The 13,325-nt window shown below is 40.4% G+C and overlaps 1 protein-coding gene across 7 annotated transcripts in view; it reads right to left on the bottom strand.

Annotated features, from left to right (window-relative positions):
• Nucleotides 1–13,325, bottom strand: part of NCOA7 (nuclear receptor coactivator 7) — a 100,586-nt gene that overhangs the window by 63,979 nt on the left and 23,282 nt on the right. For 3 of the 7 annotated variants that reach the window (XM_037391382.1, XM_037391389.1, XM_037391387.1), the window contains exons 1-3: nucleotides 10,336–10,449; nucleotides 8,467–8,538; nucleotides 6,767–6,889 (exon numbers count right to left, since the gene is read on the bottom strand). In XM_037391382.1, the coding sequence (XP_037247279.1) occupies nucleotides 6,767–6,822 (56 nt within the window). In that variant the 5' untranslated portion in view covers nucleotides 6,823–6,889; nucleotides 8,467–8,538; nucleotides 10,336–10,449. Of the gene's footprint in view, nucleotides 1–6,766; nucleotides 6,890–8,466; nucleotides 8,539–10,335; nucleotides 10,468–13,325 lie in introns of those variants that run through there. The other 4 variants (XM_037391386.1, XM_037391384.1, XM_037391383.1 and 1 more) reach the window with 2 other exon arrangements.

The raw sequence follows: 13,325 nt of genomic DNA, 5'->3' as shown, positions 1-13,325 counted from the left end.
CATGGTCTGATATTTCTCAGTAGCCATACCATTACACCCGGGTAGTGTTAACATAATGGAGGACCCACACAACTTTGCCTCTTACAAGTGTAAATTACTACATCTTAAAATTTCTCTGGTGTTTTCTCAATCAAATATTATATTATTTATGCTTTTACTTTTGACTGAAAAATAGTTTGGATTTTTTTCATTTACTCTTTCGCTGAAACTTTTAACATGTAATCAAAATGTGTATGGTTGGAAGGGGAACAAACAACTACTGCAGGGGAAAAACAAAGGCAAAAAAGTAAATCTTGCCCTCCATCAGCACGATGGAAGAAGGAGCGACAGGAGGACACATGAGGTTCTGCTCCATCTCCACGTTCTCTGGACTCTGTGAGCTCAGAAGGTCCCACCACACTTCAGGCAGATGCTGAACTAGAACAATAAGATGAGGAAACCAGAAAGTTACAGTGCTCTTGAACTTGATCTCATAAGGCAGCTCCTCTGCTTAGCACCAAGTGTCTTTGCTCCTGGCAGCAACTGCATGCACACAGGCTGCAACACAGCCAGGGTGTTAAAGGCCACCCACACACACACAGATGTGGGGCTGGAGGGCGACAGGGAGAAGCAGGCCAGCTTTCTTCAGTCCTCTGTTGTGTTCAAGGACAATGGCCCTCTAGCAAACCCAGCCAGATAAGGCAGGTGCTCTGTGACACCCTGTCTGGCCATCTGCCGCTGTCCACCCTTGCCCATTCCCTTCTGGGCTGGGAAGGAAAGCTTCCCGGCGTGCTGGGTCCTACCCCTGCTACAGTAGATGGGTGGGGAGCTGCTGGCCTCCCCTCCTCTCTGGTACCCTGGCATTTCACCCTGCAGCAGCAGTGCCTTGGACCTGCTCCCGCCAGCCCTTGCTACAGCTCTGTTCCTACAAGCAACTTTCACGGTTCTGTTAAACTCACCAGTGTAATTACTCATATGCATAAAATCATATGGCTTAACATGGTTAATATGGTGATTAACACCTTGAAGCCATGTATTTATAGAAGCATTACTGAAAGGAAAAATCCAGCGGCTGATAGAAATGCACTTTTATGTTAAAAAGATAATTTAAACTAAGTTTACCTGTGATTAGGTAGATGTTAAATTTATGCCTACAGGAATAAAAACAGCCACTCCAGAAAAACAGTGGTAGAAACCTGGAGTTATGAGCAGTATATATTAAGTGCGATACAGGACAAGTTTTCTGTGCCAGAGGCTGCTGTCTGACAGGATAATACTCAGTCCATTAAGACATCCACAGAGCTGATTTATGGCTCATTTACATTACAATGGTTTTCCAACATAAGGACAATTCTCTCCCTCCACCCCAAATTCCTAAGCAGTTCTGCTGCTCTCCTTGGGATTTTCTCTCACACAGATCAAGAGGAATAGCATGAGAGACTTAGAGCATAGCTAACATACATGCTTAAATTTCAGACAATCCTAGGAAACACTCCTTGCCCAGACTACAGAGTAGGACAGGAAAAAAAAAATCTACCACAAACCCACACTTACAACTCACCTCCCCGTAATCAGATTGGCAGGATCAGGGTGGGGTGGGGAGAAATCCCTTCCAAACCCAGTCTGGAAATGGGATTAGTGCTGAGGGCATGAGAGTTTAAAGTCTGGCACCACGGAGAATCAAATGCCGTCAGTAATATCCACGCAGCCTCTTATCCTGTCCGGTGCCCCAAGGACGAGGGGAAAAAGCTTCATTTGCTGGAGGCGGCAGGGAGCCCAGTGCCCAGGGGCATGCAGCACAAACTGCGGAACATGCACTAACAGTTCATATACAGTGCAAGCAGACAGTCACCCAGTGCACCCACACAGGGTCCACAGCATTTCTTCTCTTACTGTCAGAATTCCCTTAGTTAGCTATGTAATGCTTTCCCTCAGACAGAGGGGAGGGGGGAAAGTGCCTCTCTCCAAAAGCACGTTCCTGCAGGTATCATTCTTACCTTTCCCCTTTAAACATGCAGCGCCATCCCACCAGCAAAACCAACAATCCAGTGTAGCACAGTACATGCCAGAAACAAACAAGCAAAAGTCTTGAATCACAGCGGCAGATAGAAGGCAGACAACTTCATCTGCGGGCCAGAAACACCAGCAACCTTCCCTGAAGGGGCATATCTACCTTCTTATCAACCCAGGTTTTCTTCAGTCCAGCAAACTAACATACTCACAATGCTGACTGTTCTCCTTAAAATATCACACACCCTACTCCCTACTACCATGTGGTACGAAGCACAGGAGAGCTGGCCAGGACTGCTGCTGCAAGGTGGCAAGACAGCTGGCATTTCTCAGAATACAAGCAAGAGGTGATTAGCAGCACCACCAAAAAGTCAGTACCATTAAGCATCTCTTTAGGTGTGTGCCCCCATGTCACTTAAAACTGTGGCTGCTTCTGGAAGGGGTCTTCATGCAACAGCAGCTCCTTGATGGCAGCTCTGCCATCCATAAGAGACATGGCAAAATCAGAAGGCTGAGTGGGACCACCTCTTTTGGTAGCATCTTACAGAGCATTGCTTTAGAATTGTTCATGGAACCACATGCCTGCCAAGGCATGTTTATTAATTCCAATTAATGCTAAATTTCCACCAGTGTTTAAGATAGGCTTAATTTTAAAACAAGTCACCGGGATTAATTAGAATTTTGTGCAGTAGGTACTAAGAGCAGAAGATGACAGATATGTGAGGCTGCAAGGACAAGACCATCCCTGCAGACACTACAGAAACACAGTGTAATTAAAGGTAATTATATCAGTTTCCTACAGATAACAGTAAAAAGTCTGTATCTCACCTATCCAGAAAGCCACCTTTTGAAGCCCCCAAGTTTAACAGCCTTCAAGATACAATGTCTTAAAATCCCTCCGAGAGCAAAAAGGTAAATGGCATGGCCCATCAGGAGCCTCCAGCATAGCCCTTGTGCCCAGCATATGCAGCTGCAGGCTGTGGAGAAGGGAAGATGACAACAAAATACATTACAACTATGTTAACAGCAACTCTTGTCAAAAGTGCAGAGTCCTACATCAAAAGGACGTGCCTATTGTGTAACTATTTATGTTCTAAAAAGCATGCTAAATAAGTTTCTTTTTTTGCAGTTTCTTTTTATAGGCTGTTAAGAGACACCCAACGGTCCTCTTGGGAAAAGCAAATATAAGGTCATTGTATGCTTGCTGCCTAACACGCCAGCCCTATATGTACCTTGCAAGGTGATTAGTGAAAATTCTGAAATTACTGGTGTGACACAACAATTTGAAGATAAAATAAACATAAGTTCTCTTATCTGTATTTTCTGTGGTATAGCCCTCAAAGAAATCAAGAACATCATGAAACTCTGCCTTTCTTCTCTTTCCTAAAAAAAGCCTCTTTCACAGAGCCCACACTGTTACCCGGTCTCACTTCACATGCAGAGGGAAGTGAACGAGTAAGGAGATTAACCATGCTTCCTGTCTTATGCAAGCTTTGTATCTCCATAAATAGCACTTCTGGTACTGGAAAATTTTAAAAAAACCCTGAAGAAAGCCTCAGGGCCCCATTAAATACTTACACTAACTCTGTTATCCAATAACAAAATTCTTCTTCAATCCTAAATGACTTCACTACTCTTGAGAATGAAAGCACTGGAAAGAACCGAGGCTGCAGAAACCACTGCCTTGTTTATGCTTCCCAGAGGAAAGTACACTTTGGGAGTAATTTTGTGATTCACAGGCTAAGTACAGGACAGTAACCCATGCTCTTCTGCTGACTCCCATCCTGCACCACAGAATTACAAGACCACTAATATAAAAACCTCAGAGTCCAGAAAGCAACAGCAACACGAGATGAGGAAACAGTTCCCAAGATAAGCAACTGTTCAACATACTTTCCCCCTGCACTGCAACACTCTTCAGAAAAAACAGGTTCAATTTTCCCCCCAGCTCTCATTTTCCAGGTTTACACCTAAATAAAAAGAAGAAAACTTTCTTCTTCTTTTTCTTTTTCTTTTTTTTTTTTGTATATAGAACATTACGTTTATGAGCAATGAATAGCAAGTGTGTCTTAAGCAGCTGAAGGACCTGACCAACCTCCCAAAGATCTACTCAAAAGCTCTTTGCGCTGCTGGCTGCACAATTCTGGACATTCTTCAATGTCTGAAACTACAGTGGTTACGAAGGACAGCTGAAATATTAACCTACACAGCAGCAGGCAGCAAGTCTGCTAAAAACATTGAAATCCCTCCATTTTAAGTAACTGGAAGGCAAATCACAATACTGTATGTTTCAGAAAATATGTTAAGGCTTCTGTCAGCATCCAACACAGCAAATCAACTATCCTGCACATACATCCCTAAACAGAGCAAGTAATATCCATTGCACCCCATAAAACTGAAGTAGTGATATCTTCAGCTTTTTCTTCGCAAAAAAAATGCCTCAGACATACATGTTATTGGTCAAAGCAATGTGATTAAAATAGAATACTGTTTTTTTAGTTTCAGTGACAGTATTATGAGATAATGTTTATACGTCTCGAAGCAGAGCTAAGAAATTTCCATTCTACAGATAAGCTGAAATGATATATTATTTCCTAGAGTCATTTCAAAAAATGTAAGCATCTCCAGGATCTTGGCTTAACTATTCTTCACGCCCAAGATAAACTTCCAGGATAGTTCATTTTAAAAACAATTTGTGGAAACTTTTCCTTCTAAAAGCAAAAAATAAATTGTGGGTGCTACAGGAAACCTGAATAAACATCAACACTTGGGATCAGCAGAGCAACAGCAAGGAGACAATTGCTGGAGAAATAGTGATCTGAGAAGCACCCAACATTTGAAGCCTGTTGTATGGATATAATGAGTCTGGTCAACAATAAAAGCACCTAACAACAAAGCCTATGACAAGGTCTCATGTATAGGAGATGCCCTGAAGAAAGTATGTTTGTGCATATATTCCTTATCTGGTTTCCCTCCTCCCTAGCCATCACTGATATCCTCTTTACACACATTCCTATGTGTGCACTGTATTTTTCTCATTCCATCATCTTCCTATGTCTTAACAGCCACAGGAGTGAAAAATACAGAGTGTACAGCTACTGAATATGGGAATAAAACAGAACAAAGCCAGAAAAATTCTGAGTGAGATGCTTATAAACCTGTTAGTTTGTAATATGCAAAGGAGGGACCACAGTATGTCAGACAAGGGTCTATGCAAGGCAACATCCTGCCTCCAACAGCCGCCAAGAGCAAGGACCAGGGAAAGTCCATAACAATATGACAGGTATATATGGCTCCCTTCCCAGCTAAGCTTTCCAGACTGCAGCTGCTTACAGCTCAGCAGCCAAGTATTAACGATTCCTAGTGTCATGGGTTGTGAATGTTTAAAAGCAAAGCTAACATTAGGTTGTAAACAACTAATGTGACTGGAATGCCATATACTGTTTGTTGTCTGGTTTGGTTTACTCACTTTTAGGTATTAAAAAATAATTACGAGCTGTAAATTAAGAGTCTAGTAACAAGTAAATTATAACCGTACTAAACACATAAATATTTTCGTAAATCTTGGTTTTAATGTACAAATCTTAATCTGTATGAATGTAGACTGAGGTATCTAAACCAAGACTCTAAACTAAAACATGCTGTGAAATCCTTTATTTCCCTTTAGTTTTCACATAATAAGGCAACATGAGGTGAACATCAGGTTGTACAACTGGCTTCAGGTTCTGAGAGAGTATTAGCAATGTGGAGCTAAAGGGAGTTTCTGCCTACTTGGATGAGCTTTGGAGCACATCCCAGACATTTACATAGTTTTTTTTCAAAAGCATGATGGTAACAAGACCAGTGTAAACTCAAACTCAAAAGCACCCAAATCCTAGTGAGAATATTTTCCCTAATACAAGCACTTCATCTTTGACTTCAGAAATTTGGCCCTCAGTGGTGACCAAAAAAACCCCCACAAAAACTACCCCTGATAACTAAAATTCATAATTCTCCTGGAAACTATTAAAAAATTGTTCAATACAAGTATCAATTTTACAGTTCATCTCTATATAGCATTCTTCAGATCAAAGTTATCACAAGTTGGAGACATAACTATTAATAAAATTAACATAAGCATCTCAGTCAACTTGTTGAAAAGTAGCATTTTTTCAAATAAAGCACTACTTATTTGTTGTTCTCTACTACGAAAGTAGTAGAGTTACTTGACATCGATCACAGATTATATAAAGCATGGAAAATGCCGAATAACTCAGTAAGGATGGTTGAGAGACACGGAGAAATTGAAACTGAAAGAGCCCCCATTGTCATTCTTTTAGAAAACTCAAACTCTTCCCCTGTAACTTCTCACCTCCTAGAACTTCTTGTCCAAATATATCCAGTATCACACAGTAGCACATGCAAAGCATTTCCAGTTTCAAGCTGTACATTCAGCATTCTAGACTACCAATTTATATCCAAGGGAATTCTTTCCATGGGACACACATGACTCATTGGGGTAATTTCTTTTTGAATTGTTAAAATTTTAATAGCTATTCATTTCATGAGGTGAAATACCTCTTAACTTGACCCTACACAATGGGCAGGGAAAAACTGAGAGGTTCTCCATTCTGTAAGGAGACAGGGAAGATAAAAGAAGCACAGGCAGAGGAAAATGGCAAGTGTACCAGGGTTCAAGGGCACAGAATCACAATAAAGAGTCACAAAAAATGTCACAGTAAAGTCAGGGACCCAATACACATAGATGTGCCATTGTACATCTATATTACAACCGTACCATTTATTTTTGGACTTGCTGGATACCAGGACAGACTTCACAGCAAAAGACGACATTCTTTGCAAGAGCTGGAGTAATACTGGCCCATTTGGGAGCTAATGACACAGAAGTCAACAGAACAGCCTAAAAACAAGGTTTGAAGAATTAGGCAAGAAAACTTAACTACACAGAATAGTCTTTAAGTAGGAGTAGAAGTCTTAAATAAGGACCTATTGCATAAGAGAATTTTACGCTTGCATGTTACTCTTAGATTTTACTGCTTGCCCGTTAAAACTCCCACGAGCTGCAACATCTTATCTGCATAAGGAATCTAAATTAGTCTTTAAAAAGTTTTGTAGAGATTTCTGTTTTGTTTGAGAAGTTACTCGTTTCATTTCTCGCCAACCAAGGCAAAAAATAAGCCCTTTACCACATTACACAGTGGGTAAAAGAGCATTTGGTAAGAAGTAAAAATGGATGGTAAGAGTTACTTCAGCTTCACTTGCCATAGGGAGGGGAAAAGACCTGGGGAAACTGAGGCACTCAGACCACGAAGATCTGTAATGGGAAGATATGATAGCTGGATGGCTCTCTTCTATAAAGAAATTTTAAATATTTGAAAGGTTAAGCGTTTAAACAAACTTACTTACAAAATTAAATTTGGGGGACAGAGATGCAGTTATTTCATGTTAATCTTGCTTCTTCTCTAGCAGTTCAGGAGCTGGTTTGTCAGTACATAACTAACACCATGCTCTCAAGCTACCCTTTCCAACAACTGCTAGTGTAACCAGTCAGACACTGAACACCACCCCTACCAAAAGTCCAAGAGGGGCCAAGATGACACTAGCCTGAGGGCCAAAAGCTACCTTCTGATAGGAAGTCAGACACTTTGCAATGCTGGCAGGGCAGTGAGGCTGCTGCTCGTTCCCACTGCTCATGCCCACATGCTCCCTCACTCTGCCAGTGGAGAACCTGGGTTTCTGTTAGCAGGAGCTTAAGAGAAAGAGCAAATATCTCCCATTTTTCAGTTAATGCCTTTGTCCCTCACATTAAGAAGTGAAGCTTTCTACAAAAATTTCTGTATTTTCATAAATATAGTCCACAAGGTACCTATAAAACATTTTATTTCATCAGCATTGAATATGTATGTTTTCTCCTTTCTAACCAGGATATAAGCAGGACCCTTCTTCTCAGCCCTGGGTGGAGCAGAACCCTTTTCCCCACCCTCCTGACATGGAGCACAGTTTTCCCTCCTGCTGGCAAGAAGTCTAATCCATTTCCCATTCTCTTCCTCGCTAAGCAGTAGAACCTTCTCCAATGAGCATCTGATCACAGGCAAAAACCAACAAAATTCAGGTAAAGGCGGGGGGGTAGACCTTGTCTCATAATGATGTTTCCTATACGTAACTTTAGATTTTGTAAATACTGTTGTTTTAGGCTCACGAAACAGTAATAAGAGGTAAAGAGAAAAAACCCCAACAACCAGTAATGGAAGTAGAGGGATGCATGTGTGGGGATGGAAGTAGAGGGGTGTCTGTGTTAGGGAACCAGATGAGGTTGCTCTTAATAAATATGAGCCCAAGCTGGCAGGGTGTCTGAAGCAGCACACAAAACAGTATGAGGGACAAAAGTTATTAAACTTGGGTGCTTAAATTGAAGGACAGAATAGTTTTGGTTGTTTTGTATCTGTGGACACCTGACAGCAACATAAAAGCACACACCTGGTTAAATTATCTTGGTGTCCCAATACCAGGCACCTAAGCTGGGAACTTCCGTCTACATCAAGTCAAAAGCTAAATTTAAAGAAGTTTTAAAAAAACAACAGGTAGGGACATTGTTAGAACTGCAATATAAGCCACCTGTTATTTTCAGGGCCTCATGACATTTACATGGGCCATCATGTAAAGTATTCAAATCATTCACCCACAAGTGCTGGGACACCTGTTTACTAGAGGAAGCATGCTAGACTTAAGATGTTAGACTAAAATCAAGGACATGTAAATTCAGTTCTACTTCTGTCCCTGACTCCATATGCAGACAATGTACATGAAGGTAAGATGAGCATACCACCTTCTGACCTACTTTAGCTTCTATTAAAACATGACTTGAGGGTCTGCAAGAACATTCTTGTAGAAAACACACGGGTTTGCTTAGAGTGGGAACTTCATTTAAGGGCCTGCAACCTACATAAAGAAAAAAGATGCAAGCCAGGAGGGAAAGTGACAGGTGACCTCCCAAAAGTTACATAGCAGGTAAGTGCTAGAACTAAGAACTGGTTTCAGGTCTTCTTGACCCTTGCCTAATGTCCTGTGCCCATACAACAGACACTGTCCCTGTGAATTTTTATAAGAGAATAGCCACAAGTAACACAGGAAAGCTGCAAAACAGATTAAATAAAATGTCAAGGACTTGCTGAAATCTTCTTGTGGCCTTCCATTTTGTTTAGCAGACAGCATTCAGAAAGCACTCAAAGCATTCTCTACAATATTAAAGAATCTTTAGCAGATTACAATACTAAAGCAGACACCTCTCAAGGCCTGAGTCTTCCTTAACAAGAAATTACTTGTTCCTCAGTACAATCTCTTTAGCTGCTTCTGCTTTACCCTTCTTGATATCTCCTCTGCTATAGGCACCACTGTTTATTTCCCCTTCTCAAAATCCCAAACTGCAACATTCCTTTCTGTCAAGATCAATGTAACTGCAGTCCTCCAAATGGAAAGCAAATTACCTGGCATTAACAGACATCCTTCACCACACTTGCGCAAGTCTTTAGCCACCACTACATACCACTTGAACAGCAATAAAGAAGTGCTGCAACTCTTCCCCACGCTGCCACTTCTAAGTGGTGTGACAAGCATGTCTCTCAACATCTGCAATGCACTAAGGCTAGTGTTCTAGTGCAGTTTCAATAACAGTTACTCAGTGCTGAGTGGAGAGAGTATCCACTTCTCCTTTTCAACAGTGAAAAAAGTATCTTTGAGTCAAAGATGTTTTTTATACTGATTTCCTCCCCCAAGATTTGGTGGTCCTTTTACATCAAAGCTCAGAGGTGATTACAGACTTGCTAAATTAACAAATACAAGTTATTGGGAAATCAACATAACTTTTTTCTTAAAATTCACCAATCTTTAATTCCAAATTATAAAAAATATTGACTGAAAAAACATTGCTTTGACTTATAAAGATGATACAGTCTGGGCAACTTACTCTGTCTTAGTTGATCTTATCCTATGAGATAATACTACTTAGTATGTGTTTTATTTGAAATCAGATAAACATATTTACATTTTAGATGTGCTTGTTTTTATAAACACTCTTCAGGAACTGGATGCTGGAAGCTCAAATGCAGTATAATTTGCAATTGAGTACCCAAGCACAGTTTTGTGTTACAAATAACATCTCCACAACCCGAAAGGAAAAAAAATCACCACTCCAACATTAGGGACACAGCAAGGAAAGTACTTTCTGGGTACATAATGTAGCACAGGTTTCATTTTTATACATACTTGGAAAAATCATAGTCTTGTGAAAAAGACAGAATAAGGAGTTCCATTTTGTAATCAACACTGAAATAAACCCTGTAACCTTACCGAGCAAAATAGCCTTGTCTTCGTTCCTTCTTTTCTTCCTTGGTCTCCATTATGTACAGTCAAACGGGCAAGGTGAGCAGCCAAGTGTGATGCTCTTTTTCCCCTCAGTATCTCATATCCAGGCAGAGGGCCCTGTATATAACATTTAAAAACAGGAAGTTCATAAATCAATGTGTCTAACAACACCTACAAAAACCAACAGCATTGTGGAAATGCAATCAACCCAGTGACAAAGCAAAGTAAAACTTATACCCGTCAATGCTTGCCATGTGATATAGTATTTAGTAGATATACAGATGTATGCCATTTAGTATACAATGAGACAAAAACCAATCAATGCACTCAAGGCTAGTTTCTCCAGCAGAGGAAGAGAGATACTGCAAAGCAAGTAGCCCAAAAAGCAGTAGCAAGTTTTAAAACCCTGGAAGGATTAAAATATTTTGCAAACTGTTAAATAGTTTATACCAAAACATCTTCCTGGTTTCATATGTTTTATAGACAGGAAGATCAAGAAAAGTTTGGAAACATCCAGTACAAACACTATAATCAGAAACACGTTCACTTTATACAAATTCTGTAAAACAGTAAGAAATAAGAAAGTTTTAAAACAATGTAAAAGAAAAGAAAAAGCAGTCTACATTCTTTACACAGGTTTGACTGTTGTGAACAATACTCAAGTTCAAACAAGTATATGGGAGAAACACCATGGACCTCTTGCTCTCCAGATGAACTGCACTCACCTTGAGATACACAGGACTAGGAAAAGTTTTCTGAGAAGTCTTTTTAGAGAAGGAAGGGGGGAAGATACCAGTAACACTGGCTTTTGACATGGAAATCACCACCTCTTTGCAGAATGCCCTACTGAGGCACTTAGAAACCAGACGTTAGGAATTTTTGAACTGCTAGGTAATAACTGCAATTAACAATATGCCACATAAACTGTTGTCCAAGATTCCTGCCAAGATGTTTTATCCTCTTCCTCAGTCCAACACATATCCAGTCTACCCTGATGGTTTGCACCCATGCATGAAGTAAGTTAACATCTTAAAGAGTTCTTTATGAGTATTCCAGAGTAAAGGTCGAACTAGAAGTTACTACTAAACATTTCAGCCTAATGGGCTCTATAACAAAGAAATGGAAGCCACATAAATTATGATTCGTAGCAAGAGAAGAAAAATTCCTCCAGGACCTAATAAGCTCCCATTATTTTCCCCTGTATTAAAAGATCAGAAGCTACAAACTGCCAGATGTCAACAACAGAGATAATGTAACAAAAATAATCTGCTTGAAAAGCCCAAGAACATATAATGCTAGTTTCTTTCAGAAATATTTGCCATAATTTTCCCTCCATATTTACAGAGCATCAGTCCACAGCAATTAAAGTCCATTGCTTCAAAATGAACTTTTTCTTACTCAATTTTTAGTACATCCAGTGCATCAAAAAAATCCAGTCTCTCTGATCTTTATGCATCACATGGAATCTTACGGTAATGGTCACTCTTTAAATAGCAAATTTGCCTATGACATCTTTGGCTTTATAAATAAAATACTATTTCATCTCTGCAAGGTAATGCATGGAGCAGTCTTCAGCGGGACAGAGAAACCTACATGATAGTAGCATTAATAGCATTAAAACAAATTGTCCTGCTTAGGTGTCCAGCCTGTATTAAGATAACACACACCTCCTGAAAATTTTGATGCATCCTTACCTTCCCAGTAGGGGCAGGTGCTTAGATCTTCAGAGGATGAAAAGTGGTCTATTTGTCAGCGCTGCATTTAGAGTTAAAAATAAATCTTTCAAAGCATACAACTACAACCTCTATAGCCAAACTACAAGAGTTCAAAGGAAGAGTATCAACTCTTTCCCCTTTGTCTGCTTTGCCTTCAGTACAGTCTGCAGGGTGTGTACAAGGGCACTGTTGAATCTCACATTGATACCAAGAACTATCAAATAACCACAGAGCACTGAGATACTATTAAACCCACAAGTTTTCTATTATGCCCCACAAGGGCAGCAGGACCCATGGAAATGAGAAAAGTGAAGCAGGGAGAGCCCCTCTCACCTCACTGAAACATGATCAGCTGGGATGAAGGGTGGGAAGAGAGACCTGTCCTCAGGGCCTCACCCTGTGCAAAAGTCAGCAGCACGCTCCTTCCATTCATTCCCATCCTCTCCTATGATCTACAGACCCCACCCAGGGGAATAACAGCCCTGCTCCAGCACTGTGCTGGCAGATAAGGGAGCCAAGAGGAGAAAACCCTGCCTGCCCAGTGCCCGAGCAGCCACCCCCTGCTCCAGCAAAGGGGCAGGGGAGAGAGGAGGTAGGGCTGAAGCCTAGACCTAACCACAGATTATGCTGCAGGAGGTGCCAGCACCAAACCAGTGTGGCAGCTCAACAAGTGTAAGGTTTGCTGTTTGCTTTCATCAACACCAAACAAAGCTAGCAATGACAACGTGGTTATGGAGCCTGTTCTTCTCACATCAACTCCACATCCTTTCACATGGTCAGGAGGAATAAATCAAGAACTTAAAAAAAAAAAAAAAAAATTACATTCAGAACAGATGAGCACTCAGGAAATTGGAATGTTATCCACAGACCAGAAGTAACAATGGCATTCAGGTGAAATCTCTTTTTTCTTTTGCTAATTAAAATACACAGGGATCTCGTATCCAGTCACCAATTAATTTTCACAATCTAATAATTTAACATCAGGTCCCACTCTGCTGACTTAAAACTTATTTGGCTTACCTTCTTAGAAGAAACAAAGGTAGCATTCTAGGAAGGCATATTTAAGTCTGAAAATTAAACTTTGAAAACATAGTACTAAGGAAAGCAAACATTAGGAGTGCTGACTTCATTACCTCTGAGTATACTTTTGTTGTTGGGGAATTGTTCATGTACTAGTTGACTTTAAGGAGGAGAAAAAAAAAAAGCCTGAAAGCTAAGAGGATCACAGCATAACCTGCCATAATTGCTAATGAAAACTAG

The sequence above is a fragment of the Falco rusticolus genome, chromosome 6, assembly GCF_015220075.1.
Source record: "Falco rusticolus isolate bFalRus1 chromosome 6, bFalRus1.pri, whole genome shotgun sequence".
Lineage (NCBI taxonomy): Eukaryota > Metazoa > Chordata > Aves > Falconiformes > Falconidae > Falco > Falco rusticolus.
Note: the sequence above shows the minus strand (reverse complement) of the source record. Positions and strands in the feature narration are given on the sequence as shown.